Source organism: Aethalodelphis obliquidens, unplaced genomic scaffold, assembly GCF_003676395.1.
Source record: "Aethalodelphis obliquidens isolate GAN/ISIS:26980383/991018 unplaced genomic scaffold, ASM367639v1 scaffold46, whole genome shotgun sequence".
Classification (NCBI taxonomy): Eukaryota; Metazoa; Chordata; class Mammalia; order Artiodactyla; family Delphinidae; genus Aethalodelphis; species Aethalodelphis obliquidens.
The window spans coordinates 837,357-859,559 of NW_020837990.1; the positions used below are offsets into that span (position 1 = coordinate 837,357).

General features: G+C 50.1%; 1 protein-coding gene across 1 annotated transcript; it reads right to left on the minus strand.

The window, feature by feature from the left end:
- Positions 1-24: 24 nt before the first annotated feature.
- NRGN (neurogranin) lies at positions 25-7,186 on the minus strand. The gene is made up of 4 exons (XM_027081945.1): positions 7,037-7,186; positions 1,462-1,688; positions 1,221-1,238; positions 25-814 (listed from the first exon to the last, which is right to left on the minus strand). The coding sequence occupies exons 1-2, from the start codon at positions 7,049-7,051 to the stop codon at positions 1,467-1,469; spliced, it is 237 nt and encodes a 78-aa protein (XP_026937746.1). The 5' UTR covers positions 7,052-7,186; the 3' UTR covers positions 25-814; positions 1,221-1,238; positions 1,462-1,466.
- Positions 7,187-22,203: the final 15,017 nt, after the last annotated feature.

The following is a 22,203-nucleotide window of genomic DNA, read 5'->3' on the forward strand; positions in this document are numbered from 1 at the left end:
CCCTCCCCCCCGGCACCCTCTGAACACTTGGACATTCCTCTTTATTGTTCACATTCCAACCCAGCACGGTCACATGCACACACGGAGATAAAAACCCTCCCGGCCACAGCCCCAGGAGCCCGTGGGGGCGGGGCCAGCAGGAGCAGGGGCGGGGCCGCGGAAGACTCCTCCTACCGAGCCTCCCCCACACTCGGCCTTTGCAGAAACAAGCAGAGAGCTGGAGAGGCGACTCTCGGGGTGCGCTGGGGAGAGGGGAGGGCAGATTACAGGCAGGTGTGGGGTTGGGGTGTGAAATGGGGACTTCCGATCACAGCAAGGGGTATCCGACACCATAAAAACCCTCCTCCCCTATCCAAAGTTCTGGGACTAAGCTGGGACGTGAACAGCGCAGAGAGGCACGGCGCCCCCTTTAGCTGCGCAGAGATCGAAAGGACTTTTTTTTGGAGTGTTTTTGGGCAACGGTTAGGGCGCCCTCCGCAGAGCGCGAAGGGAAGCGCACCGAGGCTGCGGAGGCAGAGCAGCATGCTGGGTGCGGGGAGAGGTGGGCGAGAAGCTAAAGAAGGAAGATTTGGGAGCGCGGAGATTGGGGTTAGGGTCGAAGGGAGGGCAAATGGGGACCATACTAGACTGGAGAACTAACTAAAAGGGCACGGCCTTGGTGAGTCCTCGACGGAGTCTGCCTCGGTGAGGGAGTCTCTGAGGACGCAGAGAGGGCTCCTGAAGCTGGCAGGTTGGTGGGAAGGAGAGGATCACAAACACGGCAGGGAAGTCTCGTCACTGCGAAGGGGACGTGGCATCCATCTCTCTTCGGGAACTGAGGAGAGAGAAGGTCTGAGCACCTGCCCTCTCCCAGTACTTCCTCTCCCCTCTCCTTCCTGAACCAGGAACCAGGGCGGGGAGCACCAGGGTGCCCCGGTCACCCGGAACTGCCCACCCGGAGTCACTGAGCTGAAATGAGCCCGCGGCCGGTACGTGTGAGACGCTGGGTGTTTATGGCCCCCGGCCGGGCTGGTCAAACGCGGGTGACTGGGTATCTGTGTCGGTCCAGGTGCGTCCCCGTCGCAGTCTCAGGCGTCTCCAAGTGTCAGAAAGCCTGCAGGCGCAGGTGCATTTTCCCTGGCTGGGAGGAGGTGAGGGCGGGCGGAGGGAAGGGCTGGGGATTTGGTCCTTTCCTCCCACTCAGGGGTCCCACCCCGCTGCTTCGGAGTCGTATTCATTACCTTCGAAAATGCTCAGTTCTTTGGTCCGGGGCGGGGCAGCAGGCCGGGTGGAGAGAGAGAAACAGGTGAGCGCTCCAACCCGCGGCGTCGTCCTCAGCCTCCTCCCACCCCCCGCACGTCTCAGATTTCTAGGTCCCCATCCTTCCACACCCCTCTCCACCCTCCAGCCGCCCTTAGTCTTCCTTGCTCCTTCGGAGGAGGGGGTCCGGGGTCGGGAAGGAGAGCCTGTGGCCCGCCTCACCTGGCCTAGTCTCCGCTGGGGCCGCCGCCCGCGCCTCCCCGGGCGCCCCCAGCTCCGCCAGGACCCCCGGGGCCCGGGCCCTTCCGGCCGCGCTCTCCGCTCTTTATCTTCTTCCGCGCCATGTGGCCCCGGAAACTCGCCTGGATTTTGGCAGCGGCCGCGTTGGCACCCGGATCGTCCAGCGGGATGTCTAGAATGTCGTCGTCCGGCTTGGAGCAGGCGCTCTCCTGGGGGGTGGGGGGGGGCGTCCTTGTGGGGTGACCGGGCCGAGGCCCCCCGAGGGTGGGGTAGGAGGAGAGTGTTGGGGGATTGAGACGAGGGCGACGCGGGAGTGGAAAGTGCAGAGAAGGGCTAAGGCAGGGCCTGTGTGTGTGTGTGTGTGTGTGTGTGTGTGTGTGTGTGTGTGTGTGTCTTCTGGGCAGCGGCAGGCAAAAAGGAAGGTTCAGGGTCAGGTGGACACAGTTGTGTTCCCAATTCAGGAAAGAGAAGTGCACGGTAGATGGGATACAAGACAGCCGGGTAGCCCTGAGTGAGCGAAGGCCCCTTGCCAGCAGCCGAGTTAGGGGAGCTGCCCAGCTGACCGGAGGGTGGGTTTGGAGGAGCACAGTAAACCACAGCTGGGACTCCTGGATGTGGCTGCCTTTCCCCCGTCCTCACAGGGTGCCTCCAGCTCAGAAGGGTCCCTTCTGAGTCCAGGATTCCCTGGGAGAGGGTTCAGAAGAATCAGCAGGCCAGTCCCTTCCCTAAGTAGAATCACACCAGAGCTCAAAGCTGGAGTTAGGGTGAGGATGGGGCTTACCCCTCAGCGACGCAGCCTCCCTCCACCCAGGGCTAGAGGCCAGAGACTGTTTTCCCATCGCCTCTCCATTTTGCACTGCTCCTCAGGATGTACTCAAACAGAAGAGAGGAGATGGTCTGGAAGAAGCTACAGAGAAAAGGCTTCACTCCAAAAAAGGACAAAAGGAAAAGAGCAGGAGCAAGAAGCCCTTTCCATGATGTGCGCAAGAGAAAGAAAAGAATTATGACAATAGCTACCATTTAAGCCCTGCCCTGGTTCCCGGCACAGCATCACGGAGTTTTACAGATGTTATTTTATTTAGTCTTGGCAACAACTCTATGACGTACCTTTTATTGTTATCCCAGTTTACCCCTGATAAAACTGATTAGAGTGTGGAAACCATACCTGAGGTCATACAGGTATTTATCAGTGGACCAAAGAGTCAATCCTTTGTATGTCAGAGTCCAGAGTATATTTTTAACCCCTACGCTGCAGGTAAGCAAAGGCATTCAAGAAAAGGAACCAAGCTCCACCACTTGCTAACTGAGTGGTCTTGGGCAATTTTTCTAAGCTTTTCCTAACTCATTTCCTTCATCTGCAATCAGATAATAATATCTACCTCTGGGCTGTGGGGAAGAATAAACAATGTGATATGCAGAAAGCTTCTGGCATGATCTAGTTGGTCGATTAATGGTAGCTATTATGATTCCTTTAAATGATAGTGAGTTGATGTGAAAGAGCTGTTTTTGTAGGCTAAAGTGGTCATATAAAAACAATTTCATAGGGATCAACCTAAAAATAATGAGACCCACCCACAGGCTCCAGGTTTCTGTTTCCCCAGCAGCCTGCCCTAGCTGCGAATAGAAAGGGTTAGGGAATTGATGGGACTGATTTCAGAGTCGAGGCTCTGGAACGGAGAGGGCCTCAGCGCCCCCGCCCCCAGCCTGCCTCTCGCTTAGCGTTACTCACAGTGATGACGTGGGGTAGGAAGCAGAAGGGTACTGTGGAGTTAGAAGGGCATTTCTTCTTTGAACTGACCCTCTGGCTTCTAGGAATTTGCTTTCTTTTTTTCGCCTGGGGACTTCCACTGCTTTCCCTGTACTTTGCTTCTCCGCAGAGGTCTCACGCAGTAGTAGTAATTCAGTTCTATTCCTTTCCCCTCGCTCTATCGCCCATCCGGTTCACAGAATTGGGATGGGTGTGCGTGGGGCCTCAGTGATCACTGCCCCAGCCCGGTCCTGTCCTAGGAGGCACAGATTTACACCCCAGATGCCCTAAGCCCAGGTTTACAAATGGCTTCCTCTCATATGGTTCCCAAGGCTGTCTTCATTTCCTGGGCTTCAGAGTTCCTCCGTTTGTGCTCAAGATGTCCACAATTGATTCAGCTTCGGTTAAGAGGAGTTATCAAGGGCCGGTGTGGTTGTGGCGGGGTCTGACACACTCTTTTTGTCTTTTCTGGGTCTAGTGCTCGCCCCTCGACATCTTATCCCCCACTTAGAAACAGAAACAACCCTTTTTGGATCCTTGATTCTCAGAGCTCAAGCCTTTCTTGGGATGTCTCAGGGAATAGGGATGCTTCTTCTCAAAAGAGGACGATGATCAAGAAAACATTCCTGAGCCCCTCTCCTGGGCCAGCAGCTGTAGAGGTTGAGCGGAGGAAGGGGTACCTTCCCCCAAACATGCTAAGGCCCACCTGCGGTCACCACCCACCCCAGCTGGATCCAGAGCAACAGACAGAGCCACCCTCAGCACGCTGCTCCTCCCCGGAATCAGCCCCCTCTCCCTCCAGCTGAATTCTCAGGGCAGAGCTGGAGGGACAGAAATAGAGGGACAGTAAAAGGAATCCGGGAAGGGTCATGGTGCCTGGGTTGGTGCCTTCCAAAGCCAAGATCTGATGGTGTATGCCTGAGAGCTCTGCATGAACTGGGGGGTTTGTAGGAGGAGGAGGGGGAGGGGGACAAAGGTGGGCAAAACACGAGCCATGGTTTCTGGTCCCAAATGGTCCCATCACTTCACCTCTGAGGGTCTTAATATCTTCAGCCACAACTAGAACTTGGCCTAGATGAATAGAGTCTCCTTCAGCTCCCAAATCCTAAAAGCTTTAAGAACGATCCCTGCCTACTGCTTGTTATATGCTGGGCCCTGTGTTAAGCGCTTTGCACACATTACCTCATTTAATTCCCATTTTACAGGTAAAGACACATCCTCAGAGACATTTTGTAACTTACCCAAGGTCACAGAGCTGACAAATAGTGATGGGATTCAGAAACCTGTGCTGTTAACCACTACCTCAGGGCAGGTAATTATTTCTATGAGTTCAGCTGGACCAAGTCAACTAGACCAAGCAAAAAATGGGTCCAAAAAAATGTTTCTTTGCCTTTTTATATTAAGTGACTTCAGGAAAGTCAGATATAAAGTCAGACTATGTAAATGGCAACTGATACATCTGAATCAACAGCTCTTGCTCTTATAAAAAAAAAGCGGATCTGTTTTCTTCTTCTCATTTCTGTTTGCGCCTCCTTACAAAGGAGAAAGAAGAAAATAAAGCAGGACACCAGGCTGGATGGTCAGCAAGGACAGCCCCAGAATGGAAGGTGAAGAGGGACCGGTCCCCACCCCCCAGATGTGCTCTGCTCTCTATGCATGTCCCAGCTGCTTCCCAGCGCTGAGCCCAGCCCTCCACAGAATGGGGTTGGGTAAGAAGATGCTCAGTGCCAGCCCTGCCCCTATGCTCTGCCCCGTTACCTCTTCTTGGCCACCACGCCACCCCTCCCCGCCCCCGCCACAGCCTGACAATGGTGTTGTCTCTTGCTCAGTTCTTTAGCCCTGCAGACCCAGGACAGGGCCTGAAAGGGGAAGGCTCCTGTGTAGAGAATGTGCTGGAGGAGGTGACCCAGGGTGCTGGGCCACTGGGATAATTGTGCATTTGCCTCTTCTGTGCTGTTTGGATGGGCAGCTTCTCCTTTTTTTAGGGGACACTTATTCCAACCACGTCTACCAATCCCTCAGTATGGCCTTGTGGGCACCCAGGAGCATGGTCCAGGGCAGACCAGAGCCTACAGGCAGGGACACGACATCCTACTCTAATTAGTCCTGCAGGTACCAGGGGAGACAATTTACATTCCTTCCCTGGCTTCTTGGAGTCTTTGCTCTCTCACCTCCTTCCACTGACCATTCTTCCTACCTTCCCTTCCCCATCATTCTTACCATCTTGGCAGTATTTCCTCTCCCTTACATGTGTATCCAGATCCCACCATCCATTTATTTTCTCTGTTTTGTAAAATACTGCTGGGGGTGAGGAGCCCAGGAACCTCCATTAAGAGCCCATTCCTCCTTTCACCACCAAAAACTGCTTCCTGGGGAATAACAAACAGAGGAGAAAGCCTGGAAGAAAATATGTTATTAGAGCTTTCTCCAGGGGGTGGGATTGTAGATGATTGATGTGTTTCTTTTTTATACTTTTCTTTAGTTTTTAAATTTTTTTGTTATGACCATATTACCTTTATAATGAGGAAATATAGTAAAAGTTTATAGGAGAGGTTAAATTACAGCTATTGGAATCAGACAAGGCTAGTGTCCCACCTCCACACTTAGAAGCAGTGCCTCCTTGGGCAAATCATTTAATCTTTCTAAACATCAGTTTGCACATCTGTAATATGGGGAAAATATCTACTTCACAGGGTTGTTGTGATGATTAAACATAAAATGTTAGGTACATGGTAAGCATTCACAAATTGACAACTATTATTTGTATTAATAAGAGTTAAACATCATAACAACAACCACAACCACTTGTCCCTAAGTTCTTTCTGCCTCTTGGCACCCAGACATAGGGAAGTCTCACCTCTTCTAAACTGGTCTATTCTTTCCTTCCAAACCTCACTTTTTTCCCTTTTCTAAGCAGGCAAAGTGATAACCTCTTGTATCATTAGCTGGGTTGACCAAACGGCTGAGAATACAAGACTTTGGAGTAGGACTTTCTCCATATGTAGGGGCTAAAAAAAAATAAAATATCAAATAAATGAAAAAATAAATTGTATACATGCATGATCACTGCACTCCTCGACTGTGCCAGCAGCCTGGTCCTGTACCAGGCGCTTTCATACCAGAGTACTTTAACAGCAACCCGCTCTGGCATTAGGTCTCCGTGTGGGCGCTGACAAATTGCAGACACTTCCTTCCCTCGCCAGCAGGGCTCTCTCGCGGTCACTTCACCCAGCCCCCTCCAGGGCTAGAAGGCATTGGAGGTCTGGCCAGTCCCTCCCCAGAACCACACGGACTAGGCTCTTTGCAACCCATCATCGCTACTAAGCTAACCAATAATAATTGACTATCTCACCGGCGCTGTACAGGGCGCGAGGGTCACGAGAGTCAACCTGTCAGCCCACCGACGGCGGTGGCAGTGGGATGGGGAATGGGGTGGGGGACGAAAGCCAGGGGAAAGGAGTCGCGGTAGCTTCGCTAGGAGACGGTTTCCAGCGTCACTCTGGGGGAAGTTCCTCTTCTTGTCTAACCTGCAGCTTCCCTGTTGCAGAGCCTTGCCGAGCTCCCAGACCAACCTAGACTGCCTGGCGGATGCGCGCCCAGACGCCCCCACGAGTTGGGGGACATTCTTCCTAGGGCTTTCAAGTCAGGCGGGCGCCTTCCACCACCCACCACCCACGTCTCAGCAGGCACCCTTACTGCTGCTAGGTCTTCTGCACCCACTTCCATCCCTCACTCGCCCTCCAGGGGCTTCTCGGGTGCCCCTTCCCCCAGGCCAAGCTGAGTGCCCGTCCCCCAGACCCTCTAACTTACGGTGCAGCAGTCCATGCTGGTGTTGGGGGCCCTTGTCTGGGACGGAGGCTGGCGCAGGGTGTCGGTGCGGTGCCGGGTGGGGACTCGGGCAGTGGGGAGGCAGCCGACCGGGGCCAAACCAGCCGCTCAGCTCTCGGGTCCTCTCTCCCGCGCTCGGCCCTGCGGGAGAAAGTAACCTGAGCCCTGCGGTCGAGAAGCCAATCAGGAGAAGCCTTCGGCAGGGTGGGCGGGGAGATTGGAGGGGGACCACGCCCCCTCCCGGCTCCCTCCGGCTCGCTCCCTCTCCTGACCCAACCCCTCTGCCTACACACTTCCATCCATTCCTCCTACACACCCCATCCTCCCAAACTCACCGCCCCTGCTGCCGAGGCGGCAGACTGCCAGGCAGATGTATGCTGGCGCAGGCAGAAGGAGGACCCCGACATCCCGGGCACGAATACGCTCGCATCTGTGCACAGCATCCCTCCCACCCACATAGAGAAAAGCATGCACCCCTCACCCACCTCCCCACACTTCCACAACCTAGCTAGAGTCCCAAATATGGCTCCCTCCACCTTCCCTCCCCCTCAGTCCTCAAAGAAATGCCCCCTAAGACGTGCGGTTTAAAGGTATCGTCATCACTCTGCTGTGGAATGGAGAAGGTGGGCACACATAAACACAAAAGCTCACGCCTGTGCCCCACATGCCCATATATGATACTCCCCAGGCTCACTAAAACGTGCATTTCTTCAACATTCAGACACTACAGACACAGCCTGCAGAAATAACTACACAGACCTGGTACACACACTGAGCAGATACATGCAGATTCCCCGTTATGTGCACACACACGCACACATATCCACAGGCAATCACACTACCTGAACTGTCTGCATTACGTATCTATCCATCCATCCATCTAAATGCCCTGCACTAAACAGACAAAATCATACATGCACAACACCCCTTGTATGTATTTATATATGGATGTGGGCACTCTTCCTTCCCACTCACTGAACCACACTCTCCCTCACCTCTTAATCTACTGTTTCTGAATAAGACAAAAGCTGACCACTCTCACCCTTGCTCCTGGGAGGAAAACAATACTCTCAACCCAGTGTAGGGAAATATCAGAAGTCATCAGTTCTTTAGGTCCACGATGGAGGAAGGATGTGGGCTTTGTCAGAGGCCTGGGAAGGGGAGATAGGGGAGGAGGCTCGTGGAGGAGCAGCCTGCCACTTTCGTGGTCGCCAGCCTCCCCAGACCAGTCAGGGTACGAGAGCTGACAGTGTGGCATGTTAGTGAAGAGAGTGGGCCACCTCTGAGAAAACTAGAAAGTCTTTCTCAGCTGAGGTCGCAGAGGAGGGAAGGAAGAAAGGAAGGCTGCCCTTCGGGCCTGTTGACTGAAGCAGAGGGAGGAGGGGGAAAATGCCCTGTGGCTCTGGTCGGGACAGGGGATCCTGCAACAGCACTGCTGTGAACCAACAGCCCCTGGCCAGTCCTAGCATGGCTGTCACACGCTTCCTTCTTACCTGAATATTTGGGCCACGGGCTTTGCTTGCCAAAGGGAAGATGAGCGGAAGGGAAATTCCAGTGGCCACTCTGGCTGGGGACAGAGTTAGCCAGCTTGGGGCCCCAAGCTGAGCTGGATGCTGGCTGGGATTCCAGAGCTTGGGGTGTAGGGGTGTCTCTCCCAGCATGTTTGGGACCCACCCACCCTTGTAACTGAAAATCTGTTCCCCAATCTGTCTCTGGCACATCCTCCATCCCCCCCCCTCCACCAAATGACAGGATGTCCTGGGAACTGGAGCCCTTGCCTAAATGATGCGCACATCTAGGGCATTGGTTTGTGCCAGCTCCCGTTGGATTTCAACTCCAGATTCCAGAGGAGAGAGGGAAGGAGGACACTGGGGGCAGACTGGATATCAGGCTTGGACTCCGTGCTTCTCTCTTCCCAAATTAGAGCTGAGGAATTCAGGATTTAGTGAGTTTGCAGTAAAGTCTCCCAAGTTGCTAGGCAACATTCCTCTGCAGACTGCGCTGCCTCTAGGCCCTTCTTCCTGCTGGTCAGAGCTGAAGAGGGGCTATCTTTAAAATGTGCCCCCCCCCAACAAACCCCCTCACAGGCAGCACAGCCCTTTCGTCTTCCTAAAAGACACCTTTGTGTGGGGTGAGGGTGTCTCTGAACACCAGTGAGCCCAAGGGAGAACAGGTACACGCGCTTATCAGTTCCATGGGCAAAACAACCATCTCAGCGACAGCCCACTTGAGGCGCCTACGCAGAACTGGCCGCAGTGCTTGTCCTGGGGGATGGGCAGGCCCCGAGGTGAGGAAAAGGGAGACAGACAGGAAGGCAGAGACTGGGATAGGAAGACAGACACCCACAGACTCAAATCTCGAGAGGATGGCCCCATTTAATGACACCTACACGCAGACACACACAAGGTCCACACATCCACAGAGACACATACTGTGGGCACCTTGCCACACACTCACATCCAAAGACACGCACGAAAGTGGACCCCTTCACCAGCACACATCAAGGGCATGCACTTCCCCTGGTAAGGGGTTCCTCATCTGGACTAAGTGGCCAGAGTTTGTCAGCAAGTCCGGCTGGGTGGAACTCTGAGCCTCTGATTCTCGAACCAATGAGAAGGAAAGGGGACAGGAGCAGTGTGGAATGCCGGGTCTGGCTGGTTTAAGGAGCAGGCTGCCTCACCCTGCGTCTCACCTGGGGCCAAGGTCAGCCTTTGGAGTGTTACCTAGTAATCTGCTGGGCTTGGGCCCTACAGTTATCCTCCTTGACTCTTGAAATCTCGAGATTTCAAAAACTCTCCTCTATCTTTGCCCCCCCTTCCCCCCCCCCCCCCCCCCCCAGCTATTGAAGGAGAAGGACTGCAGGCCTGGACAGGAGAAGAACTCCGGAAGGGCCCGGTTAGAGAGGGAGCTGGGACGTGTGGGTGCAGGGTCTGGACCCAGCATGGAGCGTGGAGGAGGAGGGCACAGAATAGAAGGCAAGGCTGGCAGAGGAGGAGATGGTTCAAAAAAAGAGAGGATAAAAGATGGATTAGTGGGAAGCTTCTGGGGTCCGATACAGATCCTTCTTGGGACAGATGGAGGGGGATTTGGAGAGAGTTGGTCCTTGTGAGCAGAGAGAAAAGCCAAACCACATGGCAAGCTATTTGCCAATTCTTGCGGCTTCCCCTCCCGGGAGTGGGCACTTTCTGAACATAACATCCTGGCTCAAGCCCACAGAGGGACTCCATGATAAGACGAGGGTGGGAAGTAGGAGGCTGTGCCTTTGGTGGAGCTGATTTGGGGGCTTCTTAGGTCAGGATTTTACTCATTTGAGCGGAGGGGGTGAGGGTGGCAGGAAATTCAGTTTTCTCGGCAAATATTCCAGCTTTTGCTGTAGTAGTATTTTTAGCAACTTGGCTGGCAGAGGGGGAGCCCGGGTACAGCTTTAAAGGGGCCTCTGCTTGACGGGAGGCCTCCTCCCACCCTCACCCCACAGGTCATAAAGGAGAGGGGGAGAAAGCACGCGGCTCTAGGGGTGCGTTCCAATTTAAAAGTCAGGCTTGCTGGACGCTGGACGACCCTTAAGTCATCTTCACCGATAGTCGATAGTCGTTATCTGTTATCATCGACATCGTTCTCACTGGCAGCTTTATCGAGAAGAGTAAATATTCCTCGGACTTCTGCTGTGTGCAAGGTACTGTCAGGGACACGATACAGAAGGCTTAACAGGACACACTTGGTGAGACGAGGGAAGGAACCAAGGCTTCTGAGTGAGTGCTGGGTGTTGTGTGTCGTACTAGCCACGTTATATATGTGATTTCATTTAATTCTTACAACAACTCTGCAAGTTGGGCATTATCTTTCCTGTTTTACAGGTGAGGAAGTGAAGGATTTTAGGGGCTGAAGAATTTACCCAAGGTTACACCGTCATGAGATGGAAGAGTCCGGATTAAAACTCAGAACAGCATAATAATGTTATCCTAAATCCGAAGAGTGATTTACAACGTGCTTCCACATCCATGATTTAATTTGTTGCTTTTGAGAACTGTGTGAGGAGGTGTTAGTATTTTTAGCCGCATTTTCTGAGGAGGAAGTGAGGCCTAGAGAGGTTAATTAAGTGACTTGTGCCTTGTTGGAATTAGACCTCTAGTGAACTGCGGTACTAGGGCTAAAACGCAGGAGTTCTAGCTTTGAATTCTGTGTGTGTTCACCTCTTTGGCTCCCAGCACGTGCATTGGGCTCGAAGGAATGGGTTACAGTGGTTAGCAAATCACTCACAGTCTCTTGTCTCTTGCAGATAAAAGTATATATGTATGGGGCTTCCCTGGTGGCGCAGTAGTTGAGAGTCCGCCTGCTGATGCAGGGGACACAGGTTCGTGTCCCAGTCCAGGACTATCCCACATGCCGCGGAGCGGCTGGGCCCATGAGCCAAGGGGGCTGAGCCTGCGCGTCCGGAGCCTGTGCTCCGCAACGGGAGAGGCCACAACAGTGAGAGGCCTGAGTACCACAAAAAAAAAAAAAAAAGTATATATGTATGTATGTGTGTATATATCTATGTGCACATGTATCTTATGTATATATAGATATGGAAGTATATAAATATATACATATCTACATGTACATGTATGTGATATATTTATATTTCCTAAAGTAATACATGATAGATGCCAAATGAATGATGTGGATGGTAAGTATTATGAGAATTGAGATGGGGGAGAAATAATTGAGAATTTGGACGATCCAGGAAAGCTTCCTGGATGAGGATGGTTTGGAGGAAGAATAGGACTCAAAGAAGTAAAGGGGCCTGGGAACAGGCAGGGGCAAAAGTGGTGAGCCATGCACTGCATTTAGTATCACTGTTAGCTTACACTGTTCCAGTCCGGAAAGGCCCTGAGAACAGCAAACCCCGTCTCCTGCCTCTCACGCAGGGATTTTTGTCTAAAGCTCAGTGCCCTGACTAGATATACCGGAGCAGTTCCGGCCCTCTAAGTCACACCAGCTGTGTGCTCATGCCTGCTCGGCAGCCGCACTGCTCCTCGGAACTCTAACACACACTTGCCTCTTGCTCCTGCCCATGTGCCAGGTGCCTGCTTCCTCCACCTCCGTGCCGTCTCCTCTGGGTCTCAGTGTAGTTCAAAGTCCTGGATGTGGTTTGCTCTTTGTTCCCATATCACCCCAAACATGTACCTGTTCTCTACCCCTCCACTTCCCTTTCCTCAGTTTGCTTCCCCACGCTTCCTTACGAATAAAAGCTAGTGGTGGGGGGCTTCCCTGGTGGCGCAGTGGTTGGGAGTCTGCCTGCCGATGCAGGGGACGCGGGTTCGTGCCCCGGTCCGGGAGGATCCCACATGCCGCGGAGCGGCTGGGCCCGTGAGCCATGGTCACTGAGCCTGCACGTCCGGAGCCTGTGCTCCCCAACGGGAGAGGCCACAACAGTGAGAGGCCCGCATACCGCAAAAAAAAAAAAAAAGCTAGTGGTGGGGACTTCCCTGGTGGTGCAGTGGTTAAGAATCCGCCTGCTAATGCAGGGCACATGGGTTCGAGCCCTGATCCGGGAAGATCTCACATTCTGCAGAGCAATGAAGCCCGTGCACCACAACTACTGAGGCTGCGCTCTAGAGCCCGCGAGCCACAACTGCTGAGCCCACATGCCACAACTACTGAAGCCTGCGCACCTAGAGCTTGTGCTCCACAACAAGAGAAGCCACCGCTATGAGAAGCGCACACACTGCAACGGAGAGTAGCCGCAATTAGAGATAGCCCGTGTGCAGCAACGAAGACCCAAAGCAGCCAAAATAAAATAAATAAATGTTAAAAAAGCTAGTGATGGCCAGGCAACGTGTGTACCTGCTGGGCCTCACATCCCACCTGCAGACATTGGACCAACACAATCTTTTTTTAATATAAATTTATTCATTTATTTTTGGCTGCATTGGGTCTTCATTGCTGCGCGCAGGCTCTCTCTTCTCTAGTTGTGGCGAGCGGGGGCTACTCTTCCCTGTGGTGTGTGGTCTTACTGTGGTGGCTTTTCTTGCTTGTCTTTTGTGGCTCCAGGCTCACAGGCTTCAGTAGTTGTGGCTCACAGGCTCTAGAGCGCAGGCTCAGTAGTTGTGGTACTCAGGCTTCATTGCTCCGCGGCACGTGAGATCTTCCTGGACCAGGGCTCGAACCCATGTCCCCTGCACTGTCAGGCAGATTATTAACCACTGCGCCACCAGGGAGGTCCCACAATCATTTTTATAACAAGGATACAACCATTTTGCTAATATTTTAAACTCTCACACAAACCTGAGAACCACTTCAATTTTGGTCCAGAAAAATGCCTATTTTAATTGTTGTTTTTTTTTTCATAAAAAAGGCTTACATGAGGTATGATTTTTCCTTATTCCTTAGTCTGTTTAAAGACCTTTTCTCCTTTTGTGGTTCAGCTGGACAGTCAAATAAAAGAAATTCGTGATTCTTCCAGTAATGTGTGTCATGTGAGGGGCAGGCCATTCTCCCCTGCCATTGTCTACCTTAGGGAAGAAGGGAGAAACTCTTATATAGGAGATAGAGACTCAGAATCATCCAGGCTGAGCACCTCTTGGAGTGTGTGTATATGGCCAGGAACCCAGGTTCACGCTTCTCCACGCTGACACTCTCTATTCTGAGAGCTTGGATGGAGTGGTGGTTTTGATCTGGGTCCATGCGCCATGGCGGTCATTCATTTGGCGTCTAGCGACTATTGCCTTGTATTTATACTTTTAAAAAAATTTTTGTTTTACTGTAGAAAAATTTAAACACATGCAAAAGCAAATAGAGTAGTATATAAGGAACGCCACTGTATCCAGCTGTACGATAATTCTCAGCTCATCACCAAACTTATTTTATCTATATTCCTTATGATTCCCCCATTATCATTTTATTCATAAATATTCAAGTATTTGATTTCCATTGGTATGGAAAGGTCTCTTACCTAGACTTCAAAAGGAAGGAGACATTGACAGAATTGTCCTCGCAGACTGTCATCCAATATGGCCAAGACACAGGTGAACAGATGTTAGAACTCAGCCGTTGTAGAGCCTGGGTGGCAGGCCTTCTGCAAGAGAAAGCTTCCTCAAGGGCACCACCCACCATGAAAGTCATGTCACACACCCCTCGGATTGGATCATGACACAGGAATTTGGTCATTCAGTCCTATGTAAAGTGTAAAAATGAGAGAAGTTCTACTCAGATTAACCCTGGCTCTAACCTTGGGAAGTGATGTTTGTTCGGTTTGACTTTTTTTTTTTCCTTTTTGTTCATACTGAAGCACTGGAAAGTAAAGGATTATTATCTATAAGCTTTTGTTATTCTGCAGCTTGGGTGGAGTGTTTGCATTTAACGAGGTAAGAACTGATGGTTATTTGGGTTGATATACTTTTGTTATTTTTGCTTTGCCTGCCGTGGGATCGTGTGTTGGAGTGGGGTGAGGGTGGGGAGTGCTGGAACATGAGCTGTTTTTGGATTGTGTTGTTAGTGGAAACGTTCCTGCTGCTTAGACAGAAAGTATGTTAGGTAAAGCCACTCTGTCCCTTTGACCCTGAAGCTTTAAGGTATTTAATCTTTCCACGGGTGTTCAGTGTTCACACATACCTGGGAGACCGAGTCTGTGTACAGTAGGCACAATCCTATAGCAAATGTTCCTCAGAAGTGAAAGAGTATAAAGCTTGGTTCATTTTTTTAAAATTTATTTTATTGAAGTACAGTTGATTTACAATGTTGTTAGTTTCTGATGTACAGTAAAGTGATTCAGATATATATATACACACATATATAGACACACACACACATATATATGTATACACACATTCTTTTTCATATTCTTTTCCATTATGATTTATTACAGGATATTGAATATAGTTCCCTGTGCTATACAGTAGGACCTTGTTGTTTATCCATCCTCTATATACTAGTTTGCATCTGCTAATCCCAAACTCCCAATCCATCCCTCCCCCCCCCGCCCTCCCCCTTGGCAACCACAAGTCTGTTCTCTATGTTTGTGAGTCTGCTTCTGTTTTATAGATAAGTCCATTTGTGTCAATTTTAAATTCCACATATAAGTGATATCATATGGTATTTGTCTTTCTCTTTCTGACTTACTTCACTTAGTATGATAATCTCTAGGTCCATCCATGTTGCTGCAAATGGCATTATTTCATTCTTTTTATGGCTGAGTAGTATTCCATTGTATATATGTACCACATCTTCTTTATCCAGTCATCTGTCGATGGACATTTAGGTTGTTTCCATGTCTTGGCTATTGTGAATAGTGCTGCTATGAACGTAGGGGTGCATGTATTTTTTTGAATTATAGTTTTGTCCAGATATATTCCCAGGAGTTGGATTGCTAGATCATATGGTAGCTCTATTTTCAGTTTTTTGAGGAAACTCCATACTGTTTTCCATCGTGGCTGCACCAATTTACATTCTCACCAACAGTGTACAAAGATTCCGTTTTCTCCACACCCTCTCCAGCATTTATTGTTTGTGGACATTTTAATGATGGCCATTCTGACTGGTGTGAGGTGATACCTCACTGCAGTTTTGATTTGCATTCCTCTAATAATTTAAAGCTTGGCTCTTAAAGAAGAGAGAGCACTTTCTGTTCTACTGGGAACAGGATGGTGGAGCTGAGCTATGTTATAATTTGCTAAACATATGTCAGATCATAACAACGGGAAAGTTCCGTGTTTGGGATACCGTGTGAGGATGTGTAGATCTTAATAAAACCATCATGGCAGACACTGTTGGTTACCTAGCCAACATCCATGCATTCCCCCCACTTGCTTCCTAACAGAACTGCAGTTTTGTTGGAGCCTGTCATGGGTCCGGGCCTGAGAATGTGTCATCATCAGTCTAAGCGTGTTTCCACTTTCTCAGCTTTTATGGCAGCTAGGGCTGATCACACGGCCCAGATATGACCAATAAGACAGAAGCAGATTTCTGCTGAGAAATCTTCTGGGAAGCTCTTGCTCTCCAGATAGGAGGAGGCAAAGGCAGCTGGCGCCACCAGTCCCTCTTCTCTCTGCCTTGAATACAAACCTGAAGTTTAGAGCTGCATCAGCTGTCTTTTGACCAGAGGCAACAACTCAAATGCTAAAATCATGAAGAAACAACCTCCTATATATTTAAGCCAGCATCATTCAGGCTTTCTGTAAGATTTACACGAAGGAATCCCTCATATGCCATAATAATACAAGAGATGTTGGAGTGCCTCAGATCAATGTACCCAGCATTGTGACAGGACGGGGGCAGCATGTGCAAGTTATTTCCAGGGATTCTTTGATGACAGACCCTGAAAATTCTAAGTTTGAACAGCTAGCATTTCTGACATGAGTTTATGCGATCTCGTGCAGCTTGGCCTCATAACTGGTTGTCCTAGATTGGCTCTGCTTAGTTGAGGAACCATTGTAGGATTCTGGGTGACCATTTATAGTTCCTGTAGTCACACTCAGAGCCTTGGTCCCCTGGTCTCTCTCAGCATTTCTTTCTTTCCTCTATTTTTTTTAAAAATAAATTTATTTATTTATTTTTTATTTTGGGCTGCATTGGGTCTTTGTTGCTGCGTGGGGGTTTTCTCTAGTCGCGGCGAGCGGGGCCTACTCTTCGTTGCGGTGCACAGGCTTCTCATTGCGGTGGCTTCTCTTGTTGTGGAGCGTGGACTCTAGGTGTGTGGGCTTCAGTAGTTGTGGCACACAGGCTCAGTAGTTGTGGCTTGCGGGCTCTAGAGCACAGGCTCAGTAGTTGTGGTGCACGGGCTTAGTTGCTCCACAGCATGTGGGATCTTCCCGGACCAGGGATCGAACACGTGCCCCCTGCATTGCCAGGCAGATTAACCACTGCGCCACCAGGGAAGTCCCTCTCTCAGCATTTCTATCACATCAACCCCTCACCCTTGTCCCATGTCTGGTGTGTGGGCTTGCTATACTTAGACTTACTGGCGAGGAAGGAAAATTCCTTTAAGACAGAGAAGAGAGCCCAGAGATAGATGAGGACTGGGTGGATCTGGGCATTTTTTTCTCTAGTCAGATGGCTGATCCTTATTGTTTTTAAAAAAGTGACAGGTGGGAGACCCGTACTTCCTTATAACTGGCAGTGACAGGCTGGTCTTTATCCCCCCGACAGACCTGGTAGAGAGAAGTCATTAACATACAAACTTTTTCAAATTGGGATCAACCATATCAGACTACCCAGTGAAGAAACTTCCCACCTCTTTTACTAAAAATAAAACCCTGCAAGGTTAACACTGGAAGGAGACAGATTCAAGCAGAGCAGATATTCATCCCGAATCTCTTGTTTGTAGAGCCTTTAAGAGCTCCTTCAGGGCACGTCTCCTCTCCCCCACCACTCCTGAGGACAGGACGTCCACATGCAGTTGTCAGTCTAGTTGGGCTGATATTTTTTTGTTTTGAATTGTATTTAATTTAATTTATTTTTTTATACAGCAGGTTCTTACTAGTTATCTATTTTATACATATTAGTGTATCTATGTCGATCTGTGCTGATATTCTGAAGGGTTAATCAGATGTCCTTAGGACAAGTATTCCTTACCAGTTCTTTGGGTAAAGTACACTCGTCTCCTTTAAAATAGGCATTACTTTTAAGCACTACATGGGAATGGCTTGTACCTATAAGCAGAAATCTCTGGGACACTGGGACGGCACTTGTTAGTAGACATTAGTATTGTTGTAAACACATGTGTATATACAAGGACTTCTGAATTTACCTTAAACTAAAGTAAAAATTTCATAAGTCTGAAAGATCTCAAACCGTTTTCCTGGGAGCACTTTCAAATATGCCAAATGTTTACTGTGAGCATTTATTATGTGCCATCTGCCTTACATTAGGGGCATCACACATTGTATTGATCAAGAGTCTCTTGGTTGTAAGGGATAGAAACCTGACTTACATCAACATAAGCATCAATGCACTGCAGGGGCAGAGGAGGAGCTTCACAACCAGATCCAGGAATACAAAATCTTTTTTTTTTTTTTTTGCTGTACGCGGGCCTCTCACTGTTGTGGCCTCTCCCGTTGCGGAGCACAGGCTCCGGACGCGCAGGCCCAGCGGCCATGGCTCACGGGCCCAGCCGCTCCGCGGCATGTGGGATCTTCCCGGACCGGGGCACGAACCTGCGTCCCCTGCATCGGCAGGCGGACTCTCAACCACTGCCCCACCAGGGAAGCCCCAGGAATACAAAATCTTAACCAAAACTCTCTTCTTGCCTTTTTAATCTCTCGCCTCTGCTTCCTTCTGCTTAATGCTGCCATCCCCATAATACTAGAATTGTGGCTGTAGGTATCACTGAACTTAAACCATTATAGCCTTGGGAAAAAAGAGGAAATGTCTTTCTTCAATAGCAGCTTCATTAATAATATTTTTTAAATTCCCAGGAGTGGTCTCTGATAAACCTGACTTGGGTCGCCTGCCCATCCCTGCACCAATCCCTGTGGCTAGAAAGATTAAAGTATTATAAGTAACCCAGCCTGTGGCACAACCGTGTCGCCAGCTGGATTGTATGATTGGCAGTGCCCTCCAGAACCATTCGGTTAGAGTGTGGGAAGAGCAGTTCCCCGAAAGAAAGGGGGTTGTTCCGGACGGGGCTGACTGAGTGATGCATGTGCGTTCTCAGTACACTATGTCCTATAATGCTCACAGTACTCCAATGACGCAAATATTATCCATGTTTTACCAGCAAGGGACATGTGGGGAAAAAGAGAGGTTAGATAACTTGAACAAAGTCACACAGCTGGGTAGGCAGCAGAGTTGGGATTCCACTCAAGTCTGTTTAACCCCAAAGCTCCTCCGTTACCTTGCCACTTCTGCTGCCTAGACGAATTTCTCCTCAATCCCTGTATCTCAGTAGAGACAAATGACACTAAATGTGCACGTTAGGTAGCCACCTTCTGCTCCACTCTAGGAAAAGGGTCTTGGTGTTGAGGGCTCTTGTCAGGCTTCTGCTTCCTTCTGGAATTCCTAGTTGAAACAAAACCAAGAATTTCTTGGGCCACTTAACTGGGTTGGCATGGCTGGACCCAGGGGCTTAGAATCGTGTTGCCAGGTCTCTGTCTCCCTTGCTATTTTCAGCAGTGCTTCCCTCAGAGTCTCTCTGTATTAGATTTACCCTCGCGTTGGTGAGAAGGCTGCAGCTAGGCCCAAACTGAAAAAAAAAAAAAAGAGAGAGAGACCATCTCTCTGTATGTACCCATATACCACATTTTTTTTTTTTTTTGCGTTATGCGGGCCTCTCACTGTTGTGGTCTCTCCCATTGCGGAGCACAGGCTCCGGACGCGCAGGCTCAGCGGCCATGGCTCACGGGCCCAGCCGCTCCGCGGCATGTGGGATCTTCCCGGACCGGGGCACGAACCCATGTCCCCTGCATCGGCAGGCGGACTCTCAACCACTGCGCCACCAGGGAAGCCCCATATACCACATTTTGGAAAGTGTTCTGCTCAGCCCTTCATGGGTATTTGTCCACATTACTGACAAACACTCCAGGACGACACAGACCGGTCCAAGCCTAGGACGGGATGCTGGCAGCCATAAACGCATCCAACCAACCCCTACCAAGGCAGAATCACAGAGTGAAGAGCTGTGGTCAGCCTCCCCCTTCTCAATATTCTGCTAGCACTTTATTAGCAGTTACAACCCTGCCTAGTAATTGTTTACATCTTATCTTCCTCACTAGGCTGTGTATGCCTGTGGAGCCAGGATCTGGTCTTTCATTGTGACATCTCAGCATCTAGCATAGTGCCTGACATATAGGAACTCAATAAATATTTATCAAATGAATGAATATAATACAGGATAATGCTATGGTTTGCAATGCTATGGTTAAGAAAACAAACATTCTCCAGAGGTCTGGCGGGCACCACAATAATAAAAGCTACCACTTAGATGCCATTGTATAATTTACAAAGTAAATGATAACTACTTTGCTGAAAAATTTTATATCTGCATCTCATTTAAACCTAAACACAATGAAAATGCATGTACCACTACTTAAAAGCCTTGCAGTTAGCTTGTGTAGAGGAGGGTGAGGGAGGATGCACAGGGAGAGGATGTGATCTGTAAGGAGAGTTTGGTCCTGCAGAAGCAGGACAACTAAGACAATTAGAAAACCTCTCCAAGGTGGTGCAGGATAAGTTCTGCCATTCAGATGGGTGCTCAGGTGCTCCCTGGCGAAGGCCCAGCATCTGCTGAGGTTCCAAGGAGGAACTTGGGGATATATTCAGAACAGAGTTAGAAGAGTGACAAGGAGATGAGCTAAAAAACATGACATGTGTGGAAAGGTTAAAAGAACCAGAATGACTCAGGTTGGAGAAGAGAAGGCCGAGAGGAAACTGAATCATCTTCTTCAAGACAAAGAAGGGCTCTCTTGCTGGGGGGTGGTGACCAGCTGTCCTCCTTTGCCTCTGCATGCGGAGCAAGGGGAAATGGGCTTAGACCGAAGGCAGGGCTAAGATTAGAGAGAGGGAAGAATTTGGCAGGAGCGATGTTGTATAACCTACTTTACAGACACTTGGGGGACGGAGGAGACTCCCACACTCCTGGTCCCCGCCCAGTGGACTGGATTTGGGGACGGTCTGGCAGGCTGGCGGGGAACGGAGGAGGGGGTCCTGCGGACCTTCTGTCCGTGGCCTGATCTTTCTCGGTGTCCTCAATTTCCCGTTGGAAAGTAAGTTCCCCAGTTTTGGAGCCGGCAAGGCAGCACCTCCCCCACCCATCACGCACTGCACCAGTGTTCTGGGCTGGGTAATAATGCCTGTCATTTCCTCTCCCGGGGGAGTGGGGCTGCATGCGCCCTGACAGCCCCGAGGGATTGAAGGCAACTAAAAATAGTGCATTAAATATAATCTGTGGAGGGGCACATTTGCATTGCTTTTCTTTCCCCCTCCGGTCTCTTTATCCTTCTGGGCAGGCCAGGCCTGGGTCTAGCTCTGGGCCCTGGGGATTGGGTTCTGAGCTCTAGCTGCTCTCATCTCATTGCAAAAGTGTTCTCTAGACAAGAGAGTTGAGCGAGCAAAACCAAAAAGTACAACCGAGGGCTCTCAGGGGCTTCCTCTGCCACCCCTCCTCACTTCCCGTTGGGCCCTCTGCGTCCTTCAGGGCCTGAAGGTACAGGGAGAGAAGCTGGAAGTGGGAGAGGCAGTGTTGAAAAGGAGAGCCAGCTCCAACTTTGTTCTCCCATCAGCCACTTCCGTCTGCTGCACAATCTCTCTGAGGTTAAATATTAATTAAGAGCAGAATGACAGTGAGAGCTGAGCAGTGTCACTTTCCGTCCCAACACAAATGCTAATTTCCTTCCTGGTATAAAGTGACTTTGGAGTGGGATTGGCAGCCCAGGGAGAATAGCTGGGGAGAGGGAAGGAGAGGAGGTGAGGAGAGGAGAGATGGGCAGCCCAGCTTCAGAACTTTTAAGAGGAATGAGGTGAGGGAGCGGGGAGAAGAGGGCCATCAGGTTACAGAGGATGTGGTCACAAGACAATCCTAGACTCTCCCCACTTTAACATGGTGATTTAAGAAGCTGGGGTAGAGCTGGCTCTCCCCACATCTCTAAGGCAGGGTTCTCAACCTGGGGTCCATGCATTGATTTCAGGGCTCAGGAAACTGGAAGTTGTTTGCAAAACGATGTATGTGCACATAGACAGCTTTTGGGGGAGAGTCATGAATTTCCCTCAGAGCTGGTGTGGTGTACCACAGGGTCATCCTCAGCTTGTGGTACCCACCTCATGGTTCAAGATGGCTGCTAGAGCCTTAGCTGAACATCTGTCTTCTAGGAAGGAAGCAGAACAGTGCGATGGGGAGGGGAGGGCAAAAAAAGCTCCACTCCAGTTTTCTGTCCCCCTATTAATGTCCCCAGAAATCCACTTCCATCTTCCTGTCCACACGCACCCTCAAGACAGGCTCGAGGGAAATACGGTCTCTCGGATGAGCGTGTTGCCACTCCACATAAAATGCATTTCTATTAATAAGAAAAAAGAGAGAATGACAGATAATCAAGAATTTCTGCTGCAGTCTCTGTCTCACCCAAAGGCCAAGAATCTCAGATTCGAGGGAGGACACGTTACACCTCTCTGCGATTTCCATGCCCACTGCCCAGGCAAAGCTGACTGAAGGCAAAGGCCGAGCATCAAAGTGCCTACTT